At 59.3% G+C, this 25078-nt stretch overlaps 1 protein-coding gene across 2 annotated transcripts in view; it reads left to right on the forward strand.

The window, feature by feature from the left end:
* Window positions 1–4691: 4691 nt before the first annotated feature.
* Window positions 4692–25078, forward strand: part of ZC3H3 (zinc finger CCCH-type containing 3) — a 102675-nt gene continuing 82288 nt past the window's right edge. For both annotated transcript variants that reach the window (XM_030921559.1, XM_010385504.2), the window contains exons 1-3: window positions 4692–4785; window positions 6902–8219; window positions 9767–9963. In XM_030921559.1, coding sequence (XP_030777419.1) covers window positions 4698–4785; window positions 6902–8219; window positions 9767–9963 — 1603 coding nt within the window. In that variant the 5' untranslated portion in view covers window positions 4692–4697. The remainder of the gene's footprint in view (window positions 4786–6901; window positions 8220–9766; window positions 9964–25078) is intronic.

Below are 25078 nucleotides of genomic sequence, written 5' to 3' on the forward strand. Positions count from 1 at the left end.
CAAGCGATTCTCCTGCCTCAGCCTCCTGAGTAGCTGGGATTACAGGTGTGTGCCACCATGCCCAGCTAATTTTTTTGTATTTTTAGTAGAGATAGGGTTTCACCATGTTGGTCAGGCCGGTCGCGAACTCCTGACCTCATGATCCACCTGCTTCGGCCTCCCAAAGTGCTGGGATTACAGGTGTGAGCCACTGCGCCCGTCCTATCTGCTTCTTATAGGGCACTAGTCCCATTCACGAGGGCTCCACTCTCATGACCTAACCACCTTCTAGAGGCCCCACTTCCTGATACTATCACACTGACAGTTTGGATTTCAACAGATGAATTTAGCATGTGGGGGCGCAAACATTTCGTTCTCAATGCTCTGCATGTGTTGGGCATGGTCCAGCAGGCCATCCCCGGCTGTCACAAGGTAGTGGTCACAAGAGTCTCAAGGGAAACGAAACAGGGCTAGTCCACTGCACAAGTGCTCATCAAGCCTCCCGGTGGGAAATTTCATCCCATTCATTCTCAGAGTCCTCTCATGGTCACCCATGTCCTGGCACATAGGTCACTCCAGCGTCACCCACGGGCTTGTCTCCAGGCCACTCGCAGGCTGCCTGGAGGGATAGAGGCAGACACTCTAGTGAAATGATCAGCTGGGAGAGTTGCAGTGGGAGCGAAGGAAGAGGAGGGAGGAGGGAGGACAGACAGGACTGGGTGGTGCTTGGATGGAGTCTGCAAGGCAGCGGGAAGCAAAGATGGTTTCACATGGATTCCGCCTCTCCTAGATCCATCTGGGCTAGGTGGGACTCCTGGCTGGGGCTCCCATGGCCTGAGTCGGCCTGTTCTACTGCCTTGACTTCCCAGCCTCCATTCATTTGCCCTTCTGCTTGGGGAGCCAGCCCTCTCCAGCCAGCAAGCTGCCTTTGCCACTGCCACTGCAGAAGCCCTCACAGTGCCCATCACTGTATGTGGGGTGGAGTCACACTAGCCTGGCTAGTGCTGGCCTTAGGAGCAGGACAGAGGCAGGCTGGGTGGAGGCCATGGATCGCGTCCTTACCTACGTGCACAGGTGTCTCTTCAGAGGCACCATGCACGGGAGTCCTCTGCTTCACTGTTGCCATGTGTTTCATGTCTACGTATGTTAGAAACCTCGATATCTTATTTTTGCTGCAGCTCCTTGTGTTTTACAGAAAACAAAGAGAAAAAATTTTCATTTTCTTTTTTTTTTTTTTTTTTTGAGATGGAGTCTCACTCTGTCGCCCAGGCTGGAGTGCAGTGGCCGGATCTCAGCTCACTGCAAGCTCTGCCTCCCGGGTTTACGCCATTCTCCTGCCTCAGCCTCCTGAGTAGCTGGGACTACAGGCGCCTGCCACCGCGCCCAGCTAGTTTTTTGTATTTTTTAGTAGAGACGGGGTTTCACCGGGTGAGCCAGGATGGTCTTGATCTCCCGACCTCGTGATCTGCCCGTCTCGGCCTCCCAAAGTGCTGGGATTACAGGCTTGAGCCACTGCGCCCTGCCAAAACTTTTCATTTTCTAACACACTTCTCATTTCCTACACTCTTTCTTCTTGTAGATCTGAGTCTCCATATTGTATCCTCTTCAGCCTGAAGAAATTTCTTCTTTTATTTTTATTTTTTTGAGATAGAGTTTTACTCTTGTCGCCCAGGCTGGAGTGCAGTGGTGCCATCTTGGCTTACTGCAACCTCAGCTTCCCAGGTTCAAGTGATTCTCCTGCCTCAGCCTCCTGAGTAGCTGGGATTACAGGCACCCCCCACCGCATCCAGCTAATTTTTGTATTTTTAATAGAGACAGGGTTTCACCATGTTGGTCCGGCTGGTCTCAAACTCCTGACCTCAGGTGATCCACCCACCTCAGCCTCCCAAAGTGGTGGGATTACAGGTGTGAGCCACTGCAACCGGCCTGAAGAACTTTGTTTCTTTTCTTTTTTTTTTTTTTTTGAGACGGAGTCTCACTCTGTTGCCTAGGCTGGAGTGCAGTGGCGCGATCTTGGCTCACTGCAACCTTCGCCTCCCGGGTTCAAGCGATTCTCCTGTCTCAGCCTCCCAAGTGGCTGGGACTACGGGCATGTGCCACCACACCCAGCTAATTTTTTTGTATTTTTAGTAGATGGGGGTTTCACCATGTTGGTCAGGGTGGTCTTGAACTCCTTACCTCGTGATCCACCCGCCTTGGCCTCTCAAAGTGCTGGGATGACAGGTGTGAGCCACTGTGCCTGGTCCTGAAGAACTTTAACATTGCTTATTCCTTATTCATTGGTGTAAAATATATACAGCATAGAAGTTGTCATTTTAGCCTTTTTTTTTTTTTTTTTTTTTTTTGAGATGGAGTCTTGCTCTGTCTCCCAGGCTGGAGTGCAGTGGCACGATCTTGGCTCATTGCAACCTACGCCTCCCAGCTTCAAGCAATTCTCCTGCCTCAGCCTCCTGAGTAGCTGGGATTACAGGCACCTGCCACCATGCCCTGATAGTTTTTGTATTTTTAGTAGAGACGGGGTTTTGCCATGTTGGCCAGGCTTGTCTTGATCTCTTGACCTCGTGATCCGCCGTCTTGGCCACCCAAAGTCCAGAGTGCTGGGATTACAGGCTTGAGCCACCCTGCCCAGCCTAGCCTTTTTTGTTTGTTTTTATGAGATGGAGTCTCACTCTGTCGCCCAGGCTGGAGTGCAGTGGCGTGAACTTGGCTCACTGCAAGCTCCGCCTCCTGGGTTCACGCCAGTCTCCTGTCTCAGCCTCTTGAGTAACTGGGACTACAGGCGCCTGCCACAATGCCCGGCTAATTTTTGTATTTTTCGTAGAGACGGGGTTTCACCATGTTAGCCAGGGTGGTTTCCATCTCCTGGCCTCGTGATCTGCTCACCTTGGCCTCCCAAAGTGCTGCGATTACAGGTGTGAGCCACCGTGCCTGGCCCAGCCTAGCCATTTTAATGTGTATAATTCAGTGGCATTATTACCATCACAATTTTGTGTAACCATCACCACTACTTTCAAAACTTTTTCATCACTCCAAACAGAAACCCTATACCCATTAAGCAACACTTCTCCATTCCTCCTTATCCCAGCCACTGAACCTCTAATCTACCTTCTGTCTCTAGGAATCTGTATTCTAGATACTGCATGGAAGTGGAATCACACAAGATTTGTCTTTTTGTGACTGGCTTATTTTACAGAGCATAATGTTTTCAAGGTTTATCCATGGTGTATCCTGTGTTAGAATTTCCTTCCTTTTTATCTTTTCTTTCTTCTTTTTTTTGAGACAAAGTCTAGCTCTGTCGCCCAGGCTGGAGTGCAGTGGCTCGATCTTGGCTCACTGCAACCTCCGCCTCCCAGGTTCAAGTGATTCTCCTGCCTCAGCCTCCTGAGTAGCTGGGACTACAGATGCGCACTACCACGCCTGGCTAATTTTTTGTATTTTTAGCAGAGATGCGGTTTCACCATGTTGACCACGCTGGTCTCCAACTCCTGACCTCGTGATCCGCCTGCCTCAGCCTCCCAAAGTGCTAGGATTACAGGCGTGAGCCACCGCGCCCGGCCGAATTTCCTTCCTTTTTAAGGCTGAAAAATATTTCATTGTTTGTATGGACCACATTTTGTTTATCATTCCATCCACCATGGACACTCGGGTTGTTTGTCTTTTGGCTATTGTGAAAAATGCTGCAGTGAACATGGGGGCACACATATGTTTGAGTCTCTGATTTGCATTCTTTTGGGAATATAGCCAGAAGTAGGGTTGCTGGATCATACCGTAGTTCTGTTTTTGTTTTCTCCTTGAAAGGCAGATTGCCACATGCAGCGCCTCATTTGGATGTGTCTGGAATCTTGGAAGCTTGACTACCCTACATTCTCCTACAAATGGACCTTGAGAGCTTGTTTGGAGGTTCTAGCAGGGGAGCCCAACTTCTCTCTCGGGCATGGTCGTCCCCTTCCATTGAGCCGCAACTTTGGGAGGGAGGTACATGAAACAGTGAGGAAGGAAGGGGACACTGGCCTAGCCAGCCAGATCAGCCGAATCAACCCTGGCGATCAGTGGGATGACAGGTGTCGCAGCCAGATCGCCCTCATATCCGGTAGTTCAACTTTTAACCTTCAGTGGAATCTCCAGTTTTCTGCGGTGCTGCGCCATTTACATTCCCACCAACAGCGCACTTGTACATGTTTCTACTGACGAACCAAAAACTTTCATGTTTTCAGAGGTTCAACATGTCTATCCAAGGAAACTTGCTCTCCGATGTCTTCTCCTCTGGCCACAGTAAGAGATTTCACAGACCCTCGTGGGTCAAGAGTAACTGTTAACTGGACCTTCTCCCATGGGGTCCCCCCGTAGACCCCCAACTCTCAACTGGGGCGAAATGAAACGCAGGGACTGTGGGAAGGAACTGCGGTATGGGCTGGGAGGGCCTCAGGTCTCGCCCCTCGCCCAGTCTCCCAAGGGGACCCGATCCCGGACTGCACAAGCTGGGCCGCGCGGCCTCCCAGAGTCCGAACCGCCCCTTCCCAGTGGCAACCGGGCTACTTCCCGACGCTCACTAGTGACGTCCCCGCCTCGCTCTGCGCGTGCGCGGCTCCGCCTCTTCGCTGCCGTTGCCAGGGCGACGGCGGGTCGTCTGCGGCCGGCAGACATCCGGGCCTGCTCCCCGCGGCTCCGCCCCGGCCCGGCCCGCCCCGCCCCCCCAGCGGGAAAAAGGTCGCGTAGCGATGACGTCGCGGGGGCTTGGCCGGGCGTCGCGGACTTGGGAGATGGAGGAAAAGGAGATATTACGGCGGCAGATCCGTCTCCTGCAGGGTAGGTCCGTCCGGGGCCGGGACGCGAGTCCCCTTCTTTGCCCCTCACCTCGCGGCGGGTCTCTGTCCGCCTCGTCGAAGGGGTCGCTCACCGCCCTCGTGTTCCTGGTGGCGGCTGGGGTGGGGAACGGTAGGGTCTGCCAGGACTTGTGGGCCGGCTCAGGGCCCGGGTCAGTCCCCGGCTCCAGCTTTGTGGAGGGAGCGGTGCCGGCCCTGCAGGGGCTGCATAGGGTGGAGGCAGGGCTGTCGCTTAGTACCCCGCGGGAGGCGGTGGCCCTCCCCACCACCATGGTCTGGCGAGTCCCTCCGCGCCCGCTCTCGCTCCCCGCGCCCCACTGCGGGACTGGGACTGGTTCGTAGCTCATTTCGGCAGAGCAGGCTCCGGGCGCACGCGGGTTCCTTCCTTGACGCCCGTTTTGTTTTGTTTTGTTTTGTTTTTTGTTTTTTTGAGACAGAGTCTTGCTCTGTTACCCAGGCCGGGGTGCAGTGACGCTATCTCGGCTCACTGCAACCTCCGCATCCCGGGTTCAAGCGATTCTCCTGCCTCAGCCTCCCGAGTCGGTGGGATTACAGACATGCGCCACAATGCCCGGCTGATTTTTGTATTTTGAGTAGAGACGGGGTTTCACCATGTTGGCCAGGTTGGTCTCTAACTCGCGACCTCAGGTAATCCACCCACCTGGGCTTCCCAAACTGCTGGGATTACAGGCATGAGCCACCGCTCCCAGCCTCGACGCCCGGTTTTGATGCCCCGTTTCTCCAAACAGTCACACCTCCCTTGCCATTTCAGGTGCAGACTCAACAGGCTTCAGCTTCCACACTTAAACATTAAAAAACCCAAATTGGTGTTTCTAAACTTAAAAAAAAAAATCCATGTACGGACGCAATGGCCCACGTCTGTAATCCCAGCACTTTGGGAGGCCATGGCAGGAGGATGGCTTGAGCCCGGGAGTTTGAGACCATCCTGGGCAACATGACGAGACCCCGTCTCTACAGAAAAATTTTTAAAAATGAAATGGGCATGGTGGCTTGCGCCTGTAGTCCCAGCTACTCAGAGGTGGAAGGTTCACTTGTGCCCAGGAGGTTCTGGCTGCAGTGAGCTGTGATTGGGCCACCGCACTCCAGCCTGGGCAGCAGAGAAAAGCCACATCTCAAATACAAAGCCAAAACCAACCAAACAAAAAAACTAATAAAAATTAAAATTACTTTTTGCATTTACTCTCACAAAGGGAAGACTTAAGGATTGGGAAAGTGTGTATGGATAAGAGGCCAGGTGGACTGCCTCCCACTTGGGGACACTTCTTGGGCTCCCATCACACCTGCTCTGGGATGTCACCACGTCTGGACATGGCTTTCTGTGTCCCCAGGGGCAGGGCCTGTGGTGGGGGAGTGCTGATAACTGGGAGGCTGGCTGCTGCTGGTTTGCTGGTTGAGTCGGAGCATCCCTGGCTGCTGCTGCCCTTGCCTGTGTTCCTGGCCCTCCTGCACCGGGATAGCTATCCAGGGACTTATTTGGAAAGTCCTGTGATTGTGTCAGTTTACTGCAGTAAGACTCTAGCCCATTGCTCTCTCCTCTTCTGCAGGGAAGACTATGACATCTGGCAGGGCAATGGCCTCTGCTCCTAGTATTCTTTTTTCCTGTTAGGCATGGCGTCCTCAGGAGTGTCAGTTCTGTTACCCTTAGTGGAGTGACTCCTTTCCATCTGTAGGCCAGCCAGAGGGCCTGTGCGGCCGACTTGTCCCCTGTGATTCAAAAAGTGCAGAGGGGATCGTTGGGATTCTCTTCAGACTGAGTGATACTTTTCATCAAAGGACTGTGGACTCAGCAGACCAGCAAATAAGGGTTGTACCACATGGTTCATTTTTGTGTTAAGCAGGTGGAAGTAGGATTGAAGTGGAGCTGTTGGAGAAAAGGCTCATAGAAGTGACAGGCCCAGGTGATGCAGACTGAGTTGTCAGTGAGTCCCAGGTGCTGGGGGCTGTGCCTCTGGAAACCGGCAGGGGCTCAGAAGTGAGATGAGATCTGGGGGTATCTTGCCAGCTGATGCTCTTCCAGGGCAGTCATGATTGTTACGGTTACCCTCTGGCTAACTGAGCCTGTGGTTCTGTCTTCTCAGGTCTAATTGATGACTACAAAACCCTCCATGGCAATGCCTCAGCCCCTGGTACCCCAACAGCTTCTGGGTGGCAGCCACCCACTTACCACAGTGGCAGGGCCTTCAGTGCCCGCTACCCTCGTCCAAGCCGGAGGGGCTACTCCTCACACCATGGGCCTTCATGGCGCAAGAAATACTCCCTCGTGAACCGGCCCCCGGGACCCTCAGACCCACCTGCTGACCCTGCTGTGCGGCCGCTGCACGGGGCCCGGGGGGGCCAGGCTCCTGTCCCGCAGCAGCACATCCTTGGGAGACAGGTCCAGCTCAGTAAAGGTCAGAACGTGGTCATCAAAGTTAAACCACCATCAAAGTCTGGCTCTGCCGGTGCTTCAGGGGCCCAGCGGGGCTCTTTGGAAGAATATGAGGACACCCCCTGGAGTGACCAAAGGCCCCGGGAAGGTGAAGGTGAGCCCCCTCGGGGACAGCTGCAGCCCTCGAGACCAGCAAGAATCAGGGGGACCTGCAGTGTGGAAGATCCTCTTCTGGTCTGCCAGAAGGAGGCCAGTAAGCCCAGGGTGGTGAAATCAGTGGGCAGTGTGGGCGACAGCCCCCGGGAGCCCCGCCGGACAGTCAGTGAGAGCGTGATTGCCATCAAGGCGAGCTTCCCATCCTCCGCTCTGCCTCCACGCACTGGCGTGGCCCCGAGCCGGAAGCTGGGTTCTCATTCCGTGGCCAGCTGTGCTGCACAGCTCCTTGGGGACAGGAGAGTAGATGCTGGCCACGCAGATCAGCCAGTTCCGTCAGGCTCAGTGGTGGGCCCAGCCAGACTGGCCTCAGGACCCAGGCAGGCCCGGGAGGCCTCGCTAGTTGTGACCTGTCGAACTAACAAATTCCGGAAAAACAACTACAAATGGGTGGCTGCCTCCGCGAAGAGTCCCCGGGCTGCTCGGAGGGCCCTCAGTCCCAGAGTGGCTGCAGAGAATGTGTGCAAGGTCCCTGCTGGCACGGCAAACAAGGTGGAGAAGCCACAGCTCATAGCTGACCCAGAGCCCAAGCCCAGGAAGCCAGCCACATCCTCCAAGCCAGGTTCTGCCCCCAGCAAGTACAAGTGGAAGGCCTCCAGTCCCTCTGTCTCCTCCTCTTCCTCCTTCCGTTGGCAGTCAGAGGCTGGCAGCAAGGACCATGCCTCCCAGCTCTCCCCGGTCCTGTCTAGGTCCCCGCCAGGGGACAGACCAGCCGTAGGACTCAGTGGCTTGAAGCCCGTCTCTGGGGAGACCCTGCTCTCGGCTTACAAAGTGAAGAGCCGCACCAAGATCATCCGGAGGCGGGGCAGTACAAGGTGGGCATCTCGGCCGGCTGCGGTGGAGTGTGAGGGGCTGTGAGGAGGGTTTGTTTGGCACCCCTGATGGATCTGCTGAGCTCGGAGCTTTGCCTGCAGTTGGGTTCACATTTCCAGCAAGAAATGAGGCAGGAAGTGCTGCTGTGGTGGTTTGGGCTAGCCTGGGGCACAGACTTAGGGGGCAGGTTTCCCGTCCCTCACGCTGCTGGCAAGCCCATCCTTACTCCTGCTGGTGAGAGACGAGCAGCTTCCATTTCAGTTGCACAGAGTTCACAGAGTGAAGGCTTTGTGCCAGGCCAGGCGCAGGGGGAGTAGCTCCCAGGGACCAGCCCAGGGTCCATGTGTCCCCAGGGGGATGATGAGACAGTGAGAGCAGGTGTCTGCCCCTGGCCTGGAGCTGCCAGCCACAGGTCTGTGTTGGGAGGTGGACCAGGGCTCTGGGCCCTGCCAGGGGTGTCTGGTCTTTCCTTCCTGCCCTGTGTCTAGGGCTTGGGCTCCAGGAGACCTGGCCTTTGCTGGCCCCCAGGCTGAGGACTGCTCCAGCTGGGCTGATGGGCGGGGGCCAGGGGCTGCTGGTAGGCGGGAGCCTCCTTGGGCATTCCTGGCTTTGGGCTCTGTGGCCTGCCTCGCGGAGTGCTGAGGCTGCGGTTGGCCTCTGGTCCCAGGGCGAGCAGATTGGTGTTAGGTCCCAGCCCCCTTGGCCAGGCAGCCAGGCGGAGTCACTCGCTTGCTTGGCACACTTCTCTCCCAGCCTCCACCCTTGCGGACTTGTGATGAGACTCAGATTTGGTGTCATGGTGCAGTGCTTGGTCTGGGCTCAGGGACTCTATCAGCTTGGCAGCTAAGGTGGCGGCTGCACCTGCTGGGCAGAGGGTGGAGGTCCTGCCTTCGTCATCAGACACAGTGGCGCGCTGTCTCGGAAGGCACCTCCTCGCTGCGCACCCCTGCTGTCTGGTCTAGGTCGCTGGGTCGTGCAGCTCATTCTCTCTGGCCCTGGTCCCCCAGACAGGTGCTGTCTTGAGGCACGTGGGCACCTGGCTCCCACTCCTGGCTGTTTCTCGGTGGCAGCTCTGCTCTAAACCATGCTGGCAGCTCCCTCTGTCCAGGAAGTGTGGAGAGGGAGTGTGGAGAAGCTGCCCCTTACTGAGGGCTCGGAAGGCCACGTGGGGCCGGTGGCCGCTCTCCTCAGGGATGTTGGCTCTTCCCTTTGCCCCATGCTGGGCTCCTCTGGCCTGGGTAGATGGGGAAGGGGTGGACGTGTGTGGGGACAGAGCGCTGAGGCCCCTCTGTTCTCCCTGGGAGCATGGTAGCCTGCCCTAGTTCTGGGGTCATCTGGGATTGTGGATCCAAGCCTGCCGCCTCAGCCTGGCTGTGGAGGGTGGGCAGAGCTGCCAGGGGGTGAGGGAGGCAGGGTCCAGACAGGACCCGATGTGGCCGGGTCCTGGCCTTCAGGGGCTGCTCCCATGCTCCTCGGGTCCTGGTGACGAAGGGTAGGTAGGCAGAACCCCCAGGGCTTGTTGAGAGCTGCCTGTATTTTGTCTCCACAGCCTTCCTGGAGACAAGAAAAGCAGCCCCTCACCTGCCACCACCGCCAAGAGCCACCTCAGCCTCCGGCGGAGACAGGCCCTCCGGGGGAAGAGCAGCCCTGTCCTGAAGAAGACCCCCAACAAAGGCCTGGTACAGGTCACCACACACCGACTGTGCCGCCTGCCACCGAGCCGGGCCCACCTCCCCACCAAGGAAGGTATGCTGGGAGCAGGGGCGCTGGGTACTGGGGCTGGGCATGCTTGCACTGGATCTGCTGGCCTGTTAGGAGCCATGGGCACCTTCCCTGCCTCATGCTGTTAGAGGCCCTGGCTGGGAGGGCACTGCCTGGCAGACGGTGGTGGTGGGCTGGCGGGTAGAGGAGAGGGCCCGGGTGCTGCGCCCTGGAGTCTGGGTGTGGGATGTGCTGCTAGGCAGGCGCTGTGGCCTCTTCTGTGTGTCTCTTGGTATGGACCCAGCTGCGTCCCTCCTGAGGGAGGAGAGGGCGGCGGCTGCTGAGCCCTTAGACAGGGGTGAAGCCCTCACTTGTGCTGCACTGGGCACCCCCAGGCCTCTGCCTCCTCCAGGGCCCTTCTGTGCTTGGCTGGCTGGGGCTGCAGGTCTACCTGCTCTGCCCTTTCTGAGTGTCACATGGTACTGCGTGAGTGTTTTGAGTGGCCTGAAAGAATTGGTCTGGTCTCCCGCTGTACCACTCTGAGTGCACCCGGTCCCGCCTGGAGAGAAGTGGTCTGAGCTCCTGAGAGCTCCTGTGGTGGCCAGGGAAGGTCCTGTCCTGCAGAGAAGTGGTCTGAGCTCCTGTGGTGGCCGGGAAACGTCCCGGCCTGCAGGGAAGTGGTCTGAACCCCTGTGGCGGCTGGGGAAGGTCCCGGCCTGCAGAGAAGTGGTCTGAACCCCTGTGGCGGCTGGGGAAGGTCCCGGCCTGCAGGGAAGTGGTCTGAGCTCCTGTGGTGGCCGGGGAAGGTCCCGGCCTGCAGGGAAGTGGTCTGAGCCCCTGTGGCGGCTGGGGAAGGCCCCGGTCTGGAGATTGTGGGGTGTAGCCCCTTTGAGGTTGACCCCCACTGCGGTGATGGTGCCGACACACTGGGGGAGCAGCCTCCAGGCGGGCACGTGGTTGGGGGTATGTGGTGAGGGTCTAGAGCCCTTGGGTGTGGCACCCCCCAGACACTGTGGGGGTCGGCGTGGAGCCACGTTTGTCTGTGTGCACCTGGTCCCGTGCGACTCTGTGGCTCCCCTGGGCGCATTAGGGCAACGGCATCCTGAGCTTGTGTCTGTGACATCTGGAGAAGGTGGGATGTTGGGGATTGAGCAGGCTTGGACCTGGGCACTCCGACTGGGAACTGGTGCTCAGAAATCTAGCCAAGGCTGGCGCAGTTGCTCATGCCTGTAATCCCAGCTCCTTGGGAGGCCAAGGTGGGAGGATCACTTGAGGCCAGGAGTTTAAGACCAGCCTGGCCAACATGGCAAAACCCCGTCTCTACCAAAAATACAAAAATCAGCTGGGCATGGCGGCACATGCATGTAATTCCAGCTACTCGAGAGGCTGAGGCAGGAGAATTGCTCAAGCCTGGGAGGCTGCAGTGAGCTAAGATGGTGCCACTGCGCTCCAGCCTGGGCGACAGAACGAGACTCTCTCTCAAAGGAAACCCATTCAAGCATACTGTCATCTAGGGAGGCTTCAGAAGACCTTGGAAGGAGCTGAGCCTGGGCAGAGCTAAGAGTCATGTGGGGGCTGCCACGGGAGGGCAGGGCGTGTGGTCCCAGATGGAGGACTGAATGGGGCGATGCAGCCGGGTGTTGCAGCACGGGGAAGGGGGGGCAGGCGAAAGTGAGGCTGGGGGTGCTGGTCGGCTGTCCTCTATTAGCAGACACCTGCTGCATGCCAGGACACGTGGATTTCATCCTGGTGACAGAGAGCAAGCAGAGACCCATGTGGTCCCTGGTGACCACAGTGAGGTGGCCGGATGGGGGTTAGGTCGTGGGCTTGTCTGGGAGTGGATAGTAGGATTGGCTTGGACAGTTGGCAGTATCCCCTGGTCACCTGGGGAGGAGGGGTTGAGGAGGCGTCCAGCTCTGGGAGGCCAGGAGGGGCTGCTGAGCCCTAGGAGGCCAAGGCTTGCAGATGGCATGGTGGTTGGGGTGAGAGGCTCCCCACTGGGTGCAGGGTCAGCCCTGCTCACCTGGCCTGCTCCGTCTTCGGGCCTCTAGTAGAATGGGGCATAGGCAGGGGATGGGGGAGGCTGCTTCCTGCCGATGGGGCCTTGCTCGGCGCCCCCTGGACTCCTGCCAGGAGGAGTGTGGGCTTGGGAGGCCACCGGCTTCACCGGCTGACCGTTGCGGAGTGCACAGCTGAGGGCTGCTGCGGTCCTGTGTCTCTAGGGGGAAGGGTGTAATTGATCTCATCTGTTGTTGTTGTTTTAATGTTTTTAGAAACAGGGCCCTGCTTGCCTCCCCGGCTGGAGTACGGTGGTGCAATCACGGCTCACTGCAGCCTCAACCTCCTGGGCTCAGGTGACCCTGCTGAAAAGCTGGGACTGCAGGTACAGGTCACTATGTCTGGCTAATTTTTACTTTTTTTATAGGGACAGGGTCTTGCTTTGTTGCCTAGGCTGGTCTTGAACTCCTGGGCTCACGGGATCCTCCTGCCTTAGTCTCTTAAAGTGCTGGGATTACAGGTGTGAGCCACTGTGCCCAGCCAAACTCATAAAGACCAATGTGAAGCTGGGTGCGGTGGCTCACACCTGTAATCCCAGCACATTGGGAGGCTGAGGTGGGCAGATCACCTGAGGTCAGGCGTTCAAGACCAGCCTTGGCAACATGGCAAAACCCATCTCTACTAAAAATACAAAAATTAGCCAGGCATGGTGGCAAGCGCCTTAATCCCAGCCACTTGGGAGGCTGAGGGAGGAGAATCTCTTGAACCCAGGAGGCAGAGGTTGCATTGAGCAGAGATCTCCAGCCTGGGTGACAGAGTGACATTTTGTCTCAAAAAAAAAAAAGACCAGTGTGACAACTGCATAGAGGGAGAGGAGAGGGTCCTGTGTGAGGAAGGGGTGGGGGTGGGGAAGGCGTCCCCCTGACTTGCCCACCACTGGCCCATCTGGCAAGCACGGTTGAGTTACTGTGCCTGGCAGCCTGCTGGCTCCTAGGGATACTGCAGTGAAGGTGAAGGGAGGATGAGGCTGGAGCCGCCTTCCAGTGGTGGAGACAGGCAGCCACCGGAGTGCTTGTACATCAGCCAGAAAGGTGCTTCTGGCTGGAAAATGCCTTCTGAGGAGCAGGCAGGGGGATAGCACAGGACCAGCTACAGAGAGGTGGTCTGCGAGTGGGAGGGCTTCTCTGAGGAGGTGACCTGAGCAGAGAGGAGCGAATAGGGCTCAGCTCTGTAGGCTGAGATGGAGGTGGGAATGAGCTTACTGTGTTCTGGAGCACAAGGAGGCTGTGGGGCCGGTTCACCGTCTGGGAGTGTGGCTTGAAGGGGTTGGAGCCAGTGGGGCAGAGGGACCAGGTCCCGGGAAAGGGTCTTGTAGGCCATGGGAGGGAAAGGGGGGTTGGTTCTGGTTACGTTGGGAAGCCAGGGAGGGACAGGGGAGGACCCTGGGAGGGGAAGGTCCAGGGCCCCAGGGTGTCTGGTAGGCCTAAGCAGGCAGTGAGTCTGGAGGGCCTGTGTGCGAGGCTGTGGACGCCAGGCCAAGGAGCAGAGTCCACACGCTCTCAAGCGGGCAGGGAGCCCATGGAGATGTGTGCAGAGGTGAGACGCCGAGCCTGCATCTTGGCCTGGTCACTCAGGCAGCTGACCCCAGAGACAACCACCGCAAGACTCCAAGCTGGCCGCAGGGGAGATGGGCATGGCCGGGGCATCTGCTGAGGTGGGAGGCTGGGGCCCGGGAAGCTGGTGAGTGGCTCCCCGAGGCTCCCTCCTGCAAGGCCCACCATCTCCTTCCCTGCCTGCCGAAGAACTGAGGCTTGCCTGTCCTCAGCCTGGTCAGGTGGGCTTCTGGGCAGGGCCCAGCTTTGTTTGCAGTGCCCTGGTGAGCCAGTGAGCCCTTCCCGGGCCCTCCCTCAGCCCTCCTGTGTGGCCGAGGCCTCCATCGGCTGGGGCGGTTCCTGGATGCCGGGGTCGTGTGGGCTGTGGATGGGGCCGCCATGTGGGGCTGCTCCTTCATTTGGCTGTTTGGAGTTTTCTTTCCCCATTTTCTGCCCAGCAAAAGCTTCGTTCCAGCTCCACCTCTCCTCTTCAAGGAGAGGGCAGTGTCCCAGTGTCCAGGTGGGGACGACTGCCCTGTGGGCTTCTGCACTAGGGACGGGCTTCTGAAAGCTGCCAGGCAGCCCTGCTGCCCCCTCCCTCACCCGCCTCACTTCAGCCTTGCCATGCGGCCCAGTGGCCAGCAGAGGGCATGCTTGCCCCTCCTATCCCCTCCGTCCACCCTTTTTTGGTAATTGATCGCCTAATTTTCTCTTTATGTGAAAGAAAGCAGATATCAAGTAATTTGCAGCAATAACCTGCTAATGCTGGGCCAGTATCGAAACTCCCCTGTTCATTTCAAGTGGCAGATAAAACGCTAATACATAATTATCCTTGCAAATTGGATTATTTTAAATAACCAAAAGGCTACGGCCAGGAGAAAGCGATCCCATCTCCCCTGAGTTACTATTGCAGTGTAATTGCCGCGTTCAATCAATTTCCCTGGCATTAGAAATTCCATCACAATCAACATTAAGCTTTATTCATTGTGATGGCTAAGAGCCGGGCCATTTCTCCTCTTTTTCTTAACTGGCAAAATTAATCAGGGAAAAGATTTTAAACATTTACCCGTGCGAAAGAGGTCAGCCCTGCCACTATACTGCTCAGCAGATAAGGGGGCTAATAAAAAGAAAATTGAATTACTAATGATCACCAAGAACAGAGTATATAAAACCTGGCCATCGCCAGTTCAGGAAAAGGGAGAATCAATTTTCTTGGGACAAGGTGCGTTCATTTTTTATTTTGGCGCATATTATCAGCAATTTAATTTGAGAGGCATAAACAGGAGGAAACAGTTAGGGAATAATGAGCCTGGAGGTGTAAAGTGCCGCAGGATATATGCTGTACACAATTTATTTGGCACAACAGATAATCGCTTTAATTGAATTCAAAAGTGCATTGTTCAGCAGCAGCGTGGCGGCTCACGCCTGGGGACTGAGACTGTTAGGAAGGCTCCAGTCTGACTCCTCGGTGCCTTTCCTCCCCTCCCCTCCGAAGTCCTCTGGGCCTGGAGTCAGACCTCGGCTGGGGTGGGGCAGGGGATTCCTGGGTGTCTCTCCCTCTGCCGTCAGTGTGCCCCTTGCCTTTCATTTCTTCCTTTCCTTTTCTCCTGGGGATGGGTCTGTTGGCAGCTAGGGGATGAGAATGTGAGACACTGGCCGGGCGCCGAGGCTCATGCCTGGAATCCCAACACTTCGGGAGGCTGAGGCGGGTGATTACTTGAACCTAGGAGCTCAAGACCCGCCTGGGCAATGTGGCAAAACCCCATCTCTACAAAAAATGCAAGAATTACCTGGGCATGGTGCATGGTGGCACATGCATGGAATCCTAGCGACTCGGGAGGCTGAGGTGAGAGGTCTGGGAGGTTGAGGCTCTAGTGAGCCATGATTGCACCACTGCACACTGCAGCCTGGGTGATAGAATGAGACCCTGTCTCAAAAAAAAAAAAAAAGAAGAAGCTAGAAGACAGCCCCAGAAGGGCGGCCTGGGCGAGTAGCATTTGCTGGAGGCTGCAGTAGAGACCTGCCTGGGTTGATCTGTCTCTGGTGGACCGAAGCTCGAGACGGCATTTGGGCAGAAGAGGTGAAAACCTTTTCAGAGTCTGAAAATGGTGTCCTGTTTGCCACTCATGTAACTGTGGCAATTAGTGCTCTTGGTGTGCAGTGTTCACAGAACACACAGCTGAGCCCTGTGACCAGGCCCTCACTCTGGTGCGGGGGATGCGGGGCCAGCTTCGTGGTGCGTCCTCCTGGGGCCCGTCGCTGTGCTCGGCCACCCTGGGCTGACAGGCATGAGTCCCTAAGCCTAGTCGGCCTGCGCAGAGGGACGCTGTCCAGGCTGTACACTCCAGGCCAGGCCAGAGTGAGGGCCAGCTCTCCCACCCACCCCGCTGCGCCCAGGCTGAGGAGCTTCTTGGTGGCGGGAGGTGATGGAACTCCTACCAGCCACATGGAAGCGTCTGCTCTTTTATGCCAAGGAAAAGTCGTGGTAGGTGGGTAGGCAGTGGTTTTGTCATCTGCTGGGGTGGGAGAGCCCCCTCTGCTTCACCCACCCAGGATGGTGGATGCATGCCAGTGGCCTGCCCCCTTACCCCATGGCCTGGAATGAGCCCAAGGCCCTGCCTGGGAAGCAGCCGCCTTCTCAGACTTGTTGCCAGGGTGCTGGGTGAGGGTGTGGGCCTGACAGGTCCTGGGCACACCTGTGGTGGACAGAAAGGGCCTAGCTTACATGGTGGTCTCGTGTGGACAACCAGGCTGGGTCGAGGCCTGCTGGCTGCCCAGGCTTGGACAGGTGTCAGGCCAGGCATCTGCCTGTGGCCCAGAGCTTGCTGCACAAAAGGCGATTCCTACCCGTCCCTCAGTCCGCCGTGCCGGCCCCAGGGCGTGGAGGAACTGCTGTCAACATTCGCAGACGAGAAGTGGAGTCTCCACTCACCCCAGGTCCCTGGCAGAAAGGGCAGGCGTGGGTCTGGGACCCTCCTCTGGTGTCACCAGGTGCCAGGGCTGCCCCACCCAGGTGGGTCTTTTGAGGCCTGGATGCCCATTCCCTGAGTCCGAGTTTCTCCGAGGAAGTGCTCAGGGATGCCCCGCGGGAGCTGTTGGCCTCAGCCCCTCCCTGCCACCAGGTGGTTGTCGTGGCTTCCCCCAGCCCCAGAGCGGGACCCAGAGCGGGACCCGAGGGGCTGGGGTCCCTCAGGCACATGGGCTAGAGGGTGAGCATCCTGGGTCTCACCCTCTAGCCCTGGCAAAGCCAAAGGCAGCCTCCCCAGAGCCCTGGCCATCCGCCCAGTCCTTTGTGGGGCCTCCCCTGACTGTGGTGCGACATTTCCTTGAACGCTGCCTCCTAACTGCTGGCTCTCGGAAGGGCCTGCCTTGGCGGCTGTTCATGGGACCCCTCTGAGTCCTGGGGCCCTCCTGTGTCCTTGGGTCCTCCCTGTGCATGTGGCCATTTCTGTGTCGCCTCCCGGTACCTTGGAGAGGGGGTGGTTTGCCAGGCAGCCCTGGCATCAGAGGCCTGGGTGGGTTCTGCACCCGGCCCGTGCTGTGGCTTTGCACTGTTTGGCCACAGATGCTTACGGGGATGTCACTGAGCAGGCACCAGCTTGGGAGTGTGGTGGCTGGCCCCTCTGCCCCTCTGTTCCCAGCGGCTTCTCCCAGTGACCCCCGCAGCCTGTGGATTCCAGTGCATGGGAAAAACCCAACTGCTTTCTCTCGACTGGCCCTGCCCCCACCGAAGGCCGTAGCTCCAGCCAGGCCCAACCTCTGGCCAGGCTCCTCCCCCACCCTTAGGTGTGCACAGTTTGCTCCCCTCGTTCGGGAGTCTGTGCGGTGGGCCATGGGCCACCCTGCCAGGCCAGCTCCTCTAAGATTGCGTCCCAGCCGCCCCGCCACCGTGGGCATTCCTTCCTCCTGCCTCATGTTTTGTATTGCAGGAAATGCGGAATTAGTGTCCGTCCTGCCCGTAGGAAGGTGCTGTGGGCAGCACCCTGGCTGCTCTGCGTGCACTTGAGCCTCAGGCTGTGGCAGTTCCTGGTGTAGGTGAGGCGCCCCCCTCCCAGAGGACTGGACCTGGGCAGAAGGGAGGGCCTTGCTCCCTCAGAAGACCCCATGGGCAGGCCTTGAGCAGGAAGGCGGGGCAGTCACCATGCTTAGTGGGCAACCGAGGGGTGAGGGCCTGGCAGAGGGCTGCCCACCAGGAGGAAAAGCCACAGGGCTCCCTGCCCCGACACTGTCCTGCCCCCTTTGAGACTCATAGGCTGGTGGAGGTTGGCAGCGGCACTTGGAGGCCCAGTGAGCAAGTGGGCAGGGTGCCACCAGCCTCGAGCCCCGGCCTCCAGCAGAGGGGCTGGTTTCTGTGCCATCCGAGCTGTAACCTCCTCTGCCAGGCTGCTGGGAGGCCTTTCTGAGCGTGGTGGTCTCCCCCGGAGGCTGGCTATGGATGGGACGTGAGGCATTGGTGGAGCCCTGACCTGCCGCACAGAGCCTGAGAACAGAAGCTTGACCGTGGAGGGTGTCTGTCGCTGCCTGGCCCAGGCATGGGCGCTGGCCCCACAGCCCCTCGGCAGTGCCGCCTGGCTTCTGTGGTGAGCTGGCCGGGTCTGGGTCCCAGCCTTGTGGGGAGCTGGAGCGCTGTGGTCAGGAACAAGATGGCTCCCGTGCCCTGCGCAGAGACGAGTGGCGGCCCCCGAGGAGGCAGGAGCGCCCAGGGCCTGAGGTGCACCACAGGGTGGGTGCCAGGGTGGGCTTACTGTGTCTTGGCAGTGGGGGAGGGTGCCAGGGCCAGAGGGGCCGGAGACTCTCCCATGGCCCCAGCGAGAGTGAGGGGCAGGCACCCTGCCCCATGCTGCTAGGTACTGGGGAGCAGCCCTGTGTCCGGTGCTGGAGGCCTGAATCTTTGCTGGATGCCAGGAGGCAGGGTTATGAGCCCCCAGGCGTGATGCGGGCATGGCCTGGCGGGAGACTTTGGCCCTGTCTGTCCATTCTCCTTGCTGGTGCTCGGTTCCATATCTGTGAATGGGGTCGAGAGCGTTTGCCGTGGGGCTGAGCGTTTGCTGTGGGGCTGGGCATTCGCCGTGGGGCTGGGTGTTTGCTGTGGGGCTGGGTGTTTGCCGTGGGGCTGAGTGTTTGCCATGGGGCTGTTTGCTGTGGGGCTGGGTGTTTGCTGTGGGGCTGGGTGTTTGCCGTGGAGCTGTTTGCCGTGGGGCTGGGTGTTTGCCGTGGGGCTGGGTGTTTGCCGTGGGGCTGTTTGCCGTGGGGCTGGGTGTTTGCCGTGGGGCTGGGTGTTTGCCGTGGGGCTGGGTGTTTGCTGTGGGGCTGAGCGGTGCTTTCGGGTGCTGTGGCCCGGTGTGGTGTTCCAGCTGGGCTGCGCTAGCGGCCAGCCTTGCCCACCTGGGAGGCTCTGCCTGGCGCCTCTGGGGTATGTGATCCAGCATTGCTTGCTGTGTGCAGCGGGGCTGTTCGATTTTACTGTGGTGAACCCCGTGAAAGGGCATGAGAGCAGTTAGATCTGGAGTCCTGCTTTCATAAGGGAAAAAGAAAATGCTGAATTAGGCTTCAGGAAAGGCAGCCACAGCGATCCTTGAATCTTGCATAAATTATCAGGCATGCCGGAGGCCTCCAGTTTTGCGTGTGTTGTGGCTGTGCTAATTAATGACTCCACAGAACTGGCATGGGGTTGCGTGTGTGCCGTGGTGGTGCTGCACTGCACTGTGGGCGCAAAGCTGAAGACCTGGGCTGCCCGGGCAGGGTGGCGTTCTCAGGAGAGCCAGAACTCACACTGCTGTAGGACTCTGAGTCCCCAGACTGGGGACAGCTTGGGCTGGTCCTTTTGTTGAATGGATTGAGATAGTCCTCTTGTCCCTCTCCTCCCAGCCTAGGGCTGGCACGTCCCCCTAATCACGTGTCTTGTCAGACTTTGAATCAAGTGCAGGACACCCCGGGTGGGTCCCTCACCCTGGTGGCCTGTCTCAGGAGTCCACCAGGCAGTGGGTGTTGGGGTGCAGGACACAGGCTCTGTCGCCACCTGCCAACCCCAACCAGGCAGCCAGGGGCACGCTGCCAAGTGCTTGGGTGACTGGTGGGCATGGCACAGGGCCGTTCCAGTGGCCACCCCTGCTGGCCTGGTTCTCTGCCCACTCTGCTGGCGTGTGCTCGTCCTGTGGCCGGCCTCTGGGGTCTGTCTCCGGGCACAGCCAGCAGGGCTTATGCTGCTTGCCTCCTGGCGGTGTCTTTTCACCAGCTCTCGGTTCTCCCACTGGAGTAACGGGGGCATGGCTCTGCCAGCCTCAGCTGGCCTCCTGTTGAGGGGCTGGGGAGTGGGTGTGGCTCTGGGCACTGAGGCGGCTTTCCACCTGGGGACGAGTGTGGCCTGTGCCTTCTGGGATTTGGCCCCTTCTCCACATGGGGTCAGGATGTTGCTGGGCCCCTGTGTAGGCCCCTGCTGGGGCTGTAGCCTTCTGCGCCCCATCTGCTGCCCATAAGTGGCCCCTGCCAGCCTCCTCTGTCTCTCCACCTTGACCCTTGCCTGAGGGCACCTGCTGTGGTCCCACAGGTGGGTCGTGGCAAAGCTGGTTGTGGTCAGAGTCCATGTGGACTTGGGCATCGTCTGGGAACCCTGTGATCCCCACTGGTTGTTTCCCCTGCACCAAGTCTGATCATGTTCTGGGCGGGGTCCTGTGGGGAAGGAAGTCCTGGTTCCCCAAGGGGTCTCCTGCCCGGCACCAGCAGCAGTACTGGGAGAGGAAGTAGCCCCAGCCCAGTGTCTCCTGCCCACAGGCACCTGGTCTTCCTGCCACTCATCCTCCAGAGCTGGCCCTGCCCTTGCTCACTGGGCATCTGCTGAGCTCTGGGGCTATGTTGGGACCGTGACTGGTGGGCCAGCCCGGCGAGGCCCTGATGGCACGGGTGTGACTCTTGGCGGGAGGTGCTGGGCTCTTGCCTGATGGCAGACAGAGAATGTCCAGCCAGGGTCTCTCCAGGGCCTCTCCCACTGGACCCCCACTGAAGTCAGTGCCCTGTGTGGCCCCATTGGGGCAGCAGCCTGCATCCTAGCATGGGTTTCAGTGTGGCCCTGGGTGGACTTGAACTATGGTGGCTGTGGGGTTCTCCAGGTCCCCCACATCTTCAGCACCAGTGCCAGCACCCTGGGCTGTGGGCCAGCTGCAGGCTGATGCCACTGAAGCGGGGACAGTGCCAGGCCCTGGCAGAACGTCAGGCTTGGGGTTGTGTGGCAGGCGTGGCATCCAGATGGGTGGGGAGGCCTCCTGGGAGAGTGGTGCACAGGCACTGCCTGCCCCCGTGGCCTGGCCCATTCCCTGTCCTCCTGTCCCATCCTGTCCCTTGGTACAGATCTGCTGCAACCAATGGCCAGCTCTGGTCACTGCGTGTGTGCTGAGTGGCGGAATCCCAGCTGGCCAAGCTGTGCTTCCCGTAGAGAGGTGCATGGGAAGGCATAGCAGGAAGACCAGGGCTGTCTTTGGCACCCTTGATTGGAGCCCCCTCTTTCCAGGGCTAAGTCCGGTGACCTCAGTCTCTGGTCCGTGTCCTTATGGGAGCAGGGCGACATGCAAGGACCCCCCTCAGGATGGGCCCCAGGGACGCTCCTCGCCCGACTCCCAGCTGAGACCTCTTCTTTCCGTGCTCTGGGGTCCCTTGGGTGGCTCTGCCTTGGGAGGACACAGAGTCTCTGACCCAGCTGTTCTGGAAAGGGCTGGGCCGCATGTCTCTCTTCAGGGTTTCTAGATGGCCACGGGAATCCTGAAGAGGGACCGCGCCCATGCCCGTGCCTGCGCCACCTGCCACCCCTCAGGGCCCTCCTTTCTGGTCCGCTTGCCCGTGGCTGTCCAAGGCTGTGCCGACCCTGCTGTTAGGAGCTTTCACTCAGCAGGAGGCTGGCACTGTCACCAGCTCCTGGGGTAGCCTCAGGCCGGGCCGACCGCTGCTGGGAGGTGCCACCCAGGCCAGAAGAAGCCATGGCGAAGTGTGACTGTGCATGGCCTGGGCCTCGGGGCTCGCAGAGAGAGCAGATGGAATTCCAGAGAATTCTGTAGCTAGATAGGATGACCGTAAACTTAGCAGCTTCTAGACGTTAAGTGTCCAGTTGCCTGTTGGTTTGCTTGAGTGTGTGTTATGGAGCCCTGGTCTCGGAGCTCAGCCCTGGGGCCCCAGGCTCCCTCTGGTGCTTTTGATCCGGGGCTGGCCACGGTCTACACCCAGGCCAGGGACTGGCGTGGCACCTGGCATGGCACGTGTGCGGCTTCTGCCACTGGTCGGTCTGTGCAGCATGGCTCAGAGCTTGGGCTCGAGGCAGAGCGTGGCCGGCAGGTCCCCTGCTGTGGGGTTTTGTGTGCAGAAGCAGCAGCTGCCCTCCCTATTCCTCTTGTTCCCCCAGGGAGCTGAAGGCCAGGGCCAGGCAGCCACCAGTGCAGCACAGCGCAGCTCACTCCCCTTTGCCTGGAAGGTGCTGCCCAGTGCAGGTGTCATGTGTGTGCCTGGAGCTCACAGGGGCCAGTCTCCTCCCCCAGGGCCAGGGACCAGCTGCTGTTGGCCCCTTCCTTGACCCACCTTTGTGTGGCTTGCCTGCTGCTAGCGTGATGGGTTGGGGGCCCGGCTCTGAGGCCGCGGCCTCATGGCCCAGCTGGGGTTTCTTTGAGGCCGACGACTGGCGGTGAGCTCTGGGCCCTTCAGCCGGGTGTGTCTGAGCAACGCAGTCAGGCACGAAGTACCAAGACTGCCCCGCGCTTGCAGAGCATGGCTCCTTGCAGAGCATGGCGCATGTCGGGGCTCTGGGCCAAGGCTGCCCCGCGCTTGCAGAGCATGGCTCCTTGCAGAGCATGGCGCATGTCGGGGCTCTGGGCCAAGGCTGCCCCGCCTTGCAGAGCATGGCTCCTTGCAGAGCATGGCGCATGTCGGGGCTCTGAGCCAAGGCTGCCCCCCGCTTGCAGAGCACGGCTCCTTGCAGAGCATGGCACATGTCGGGGCTCTGGGAACCTTAGCCCAGACCCTCAGGAGCTCTCTCCTAGGGCCTGGTGTCATAGACTGTTTGGTCTCAGCAGTCATAGACTGCTGAAGTTGTGGGAAGGGCTGAGGGAGTGGGGATCAGAGCCCACTAGGGTCTGCTCTGTGCCAGCCATGTGGTTCCAGGGCCCATCCTGAAACAGGCTGTGGGCACCGCAGGGGCACTGTGCCCAGTGTCTCTCCCAGGCACACTTGCCCCTCCTGCCCATTGGGGGACGGGAGGCTGCCCAGGAGAGACAGACCACCTGGGAACACGGACTTCTCTTCCAGGACTGCGCTCATCCAGGACTGGCTAGCTCTGTCTGGGAGACTCCTGGCATCCAGGCAGTCCTCCAGGCTGCCCTCGGTGCTTGGCTGGCCTTGGGTACCCCGACATGGCCCTGTGGGGCCTGTAGTGAGACCGCGTCCTTCACCCACCCCCAGCCCATGCCAGCTCGCTCTCCGTCATCCCGCGGCCCTGCTCTGACTCAGTTGGCCCTGGAGTGTTGTGCTCACTCTGTTGCCCAGGCTGGAGTGCAGTGGCACGATCTCAGCTCATTGCAACCTCCGTCTCCTGGGTTCAAGAGATTCTCCCACCTCAGCCTCCTGAGTAGCTGGGATTACAGGCTCACGCCACCACGCCTGGCTAATTTTTGTGTTTTTAGTAGAGACAGGGTTTCACCATGTTGGCCAAGCTCGTCTTGAACTCCTGACCTCAGGTGATCCTCCAGCCTCGGCCTCCCAAAGTGCTGGGATTACAGGTGTGAGCCCCTGTGCCTGGCTTCCAGTACAGTTTTAATGAGGCGAAGGAAATAGGCCTATAGTCAGGTCAGGGAGTCTTCTGTGCTGTGCGGTGCTGCGGCCCACAGGGTTGTGTGTGGCCCATGCAAAGACCTGTCAGGAGCAGCATGACGTCTGCAGTGAGCAGCCAGGCTCTGCTGAGGCCACGGGTCATCAGTTCTATTTCAGAGGTAAACTTGGATACCGAGGGAAGGCTGGCAGAGGACCAGGTGTCAGGGGGCTCAACACTGGGCCACACATTTACAGGGTGACCAGTGGCAGAGGGACCCCAGAGACATACCTGGGCAGGCACACCCCTTCTAGTCTGACCCCTCCATAGAGGGCACTTTGTGGGGATCCCCTGAGCCCCCAGCAGGGAGAACTCCTGTGACAGCCGTGCCCACTGATGCTGGCTCTCCTTTCAATATGGGAGCCACCTCTGTGGCCAGAGGCTGGGGCTGCATGGGTGGGGTGGGGGGCTGGAGAACAGGAAAACCCTCCCTCCTGTTCCAGCACCTCTGAAAGATGCATGGGTGCTTGAGTTACGTTCTTCCTGGGGACCCCTTCTGGGGGCCTCAGGCTCTGAGAGCCCCAGACAGGTGCACTGGTGGGGGTGGGGCTGAGTCCTGGCCTCACGGCTGTGGGGTGGTGAGAATGAAGTAAGGTGGTGTGGGGAGGCTGCTTGGATGGGCTGGCCTCCCAGGAAGTCCTCCGTGCCTGTCCCACCTCCTGCCTGCCCTGGCGGGTGCCTGTGGATGGTTGCAAGTGTGGCTTGTTTCTGGGCCTTTTGAAAACATAAGTAGCAGATGCCCCGTGTACAGGAGGCCCGGAGCTGCTCCAGCCTGGGCTTCCTGCTCACAGCCAGTCCCCCTGCCTGCTGGGAGCTCCCCACAGGCGGACATAGTGCTGGGGGCAGGGCCTGCCCAGTGGGGCACCAGGACTTGAGGAGCCCTCAAGGCCTGGGAGGGGGTTCCAGTGGGTGGAGGGTGGGGTCAGTCCCTTCAGACTTCCGAGGCTGTGCCCACATATCACCACTTTCACGACCTGGGTCTTAGTGTGCTCAGTAGCCTCGTGACCTCGGGCCAGTGCCACCACCTGTGCCTCCGCCCTATGTCTCCAGCGTCCTTGCCTCGTCTCATTGAAGACCTCTTGGGAGGAGCCAGGCTGCCCCTGGGGTGGCTGTGGTTTTCTTGTTGAGAACCCTCTGGGCTGGGCAGGGGCTGTGGCAGGCCCGGGCTTGCCCCTCCCAGGGTCTGTTTCCCTGTCCCAGGCCAGCTCTTCGCAGCTGAGAGCCCTGTGGGCTGGGCAGGCCGTCTGCCTGTGTGGCTGTTAGTGTGTGTGGGAAACCTGCCACTGTGAAGCCTGATCCCCTCTCTGGGTAGACGGTCCAGAAACCCAGCCATGGGGGGTGTTGCTGGGTAGAGATCACGGTTCCCAGCCAGCAAGGCTGGAGGATGAGGGCAGGGAGGGGGCAGTTCCTGGCCTAGCTCCTGGGCGGGGGTGGGCCCTGGTGGGCGCCGTGAGCTGCCCTCAGTGGGAAATCAGATGTTCTGTCCCGTGGGGCAGAAGGACGCTGTGAGATTCAGCCCCACAGCCCTGTTACAGGGCGGTGCCAGCCGGCTGGGATCTGGGCACATCCCTGACCTGCACCCCGTGCTTCCCAGCCGGTTCCCACTGCGTGGGCCTGGGAGGACGAAGCAGCACTAGGGCTGTGTGGAGGCCCGGGGTGGGCAGCTGGCCATCGGCTCCACCCACCCAGGCCTTCCTGGTGGCCTGCAGCTGCCCCTCCCACCGCATGC

The sequence above is a fragment of the Rhinopithecus roxellana genome, chromosome 17 (genome assembly GCF_007565055.1).
Source record: "Rhinopithecus roxellana isolate Shanxi Qingling chromosome 17, ASM756505v1, whole genome shotgun sequence".
Taxonomy (NCBI): domain Eukaryota; kingdom Metazoa; phylum Chordata; class Mammalia; order Primates; family Cercopithecidae; genus Rhinopithecus; species Rhinopithecus roxellana.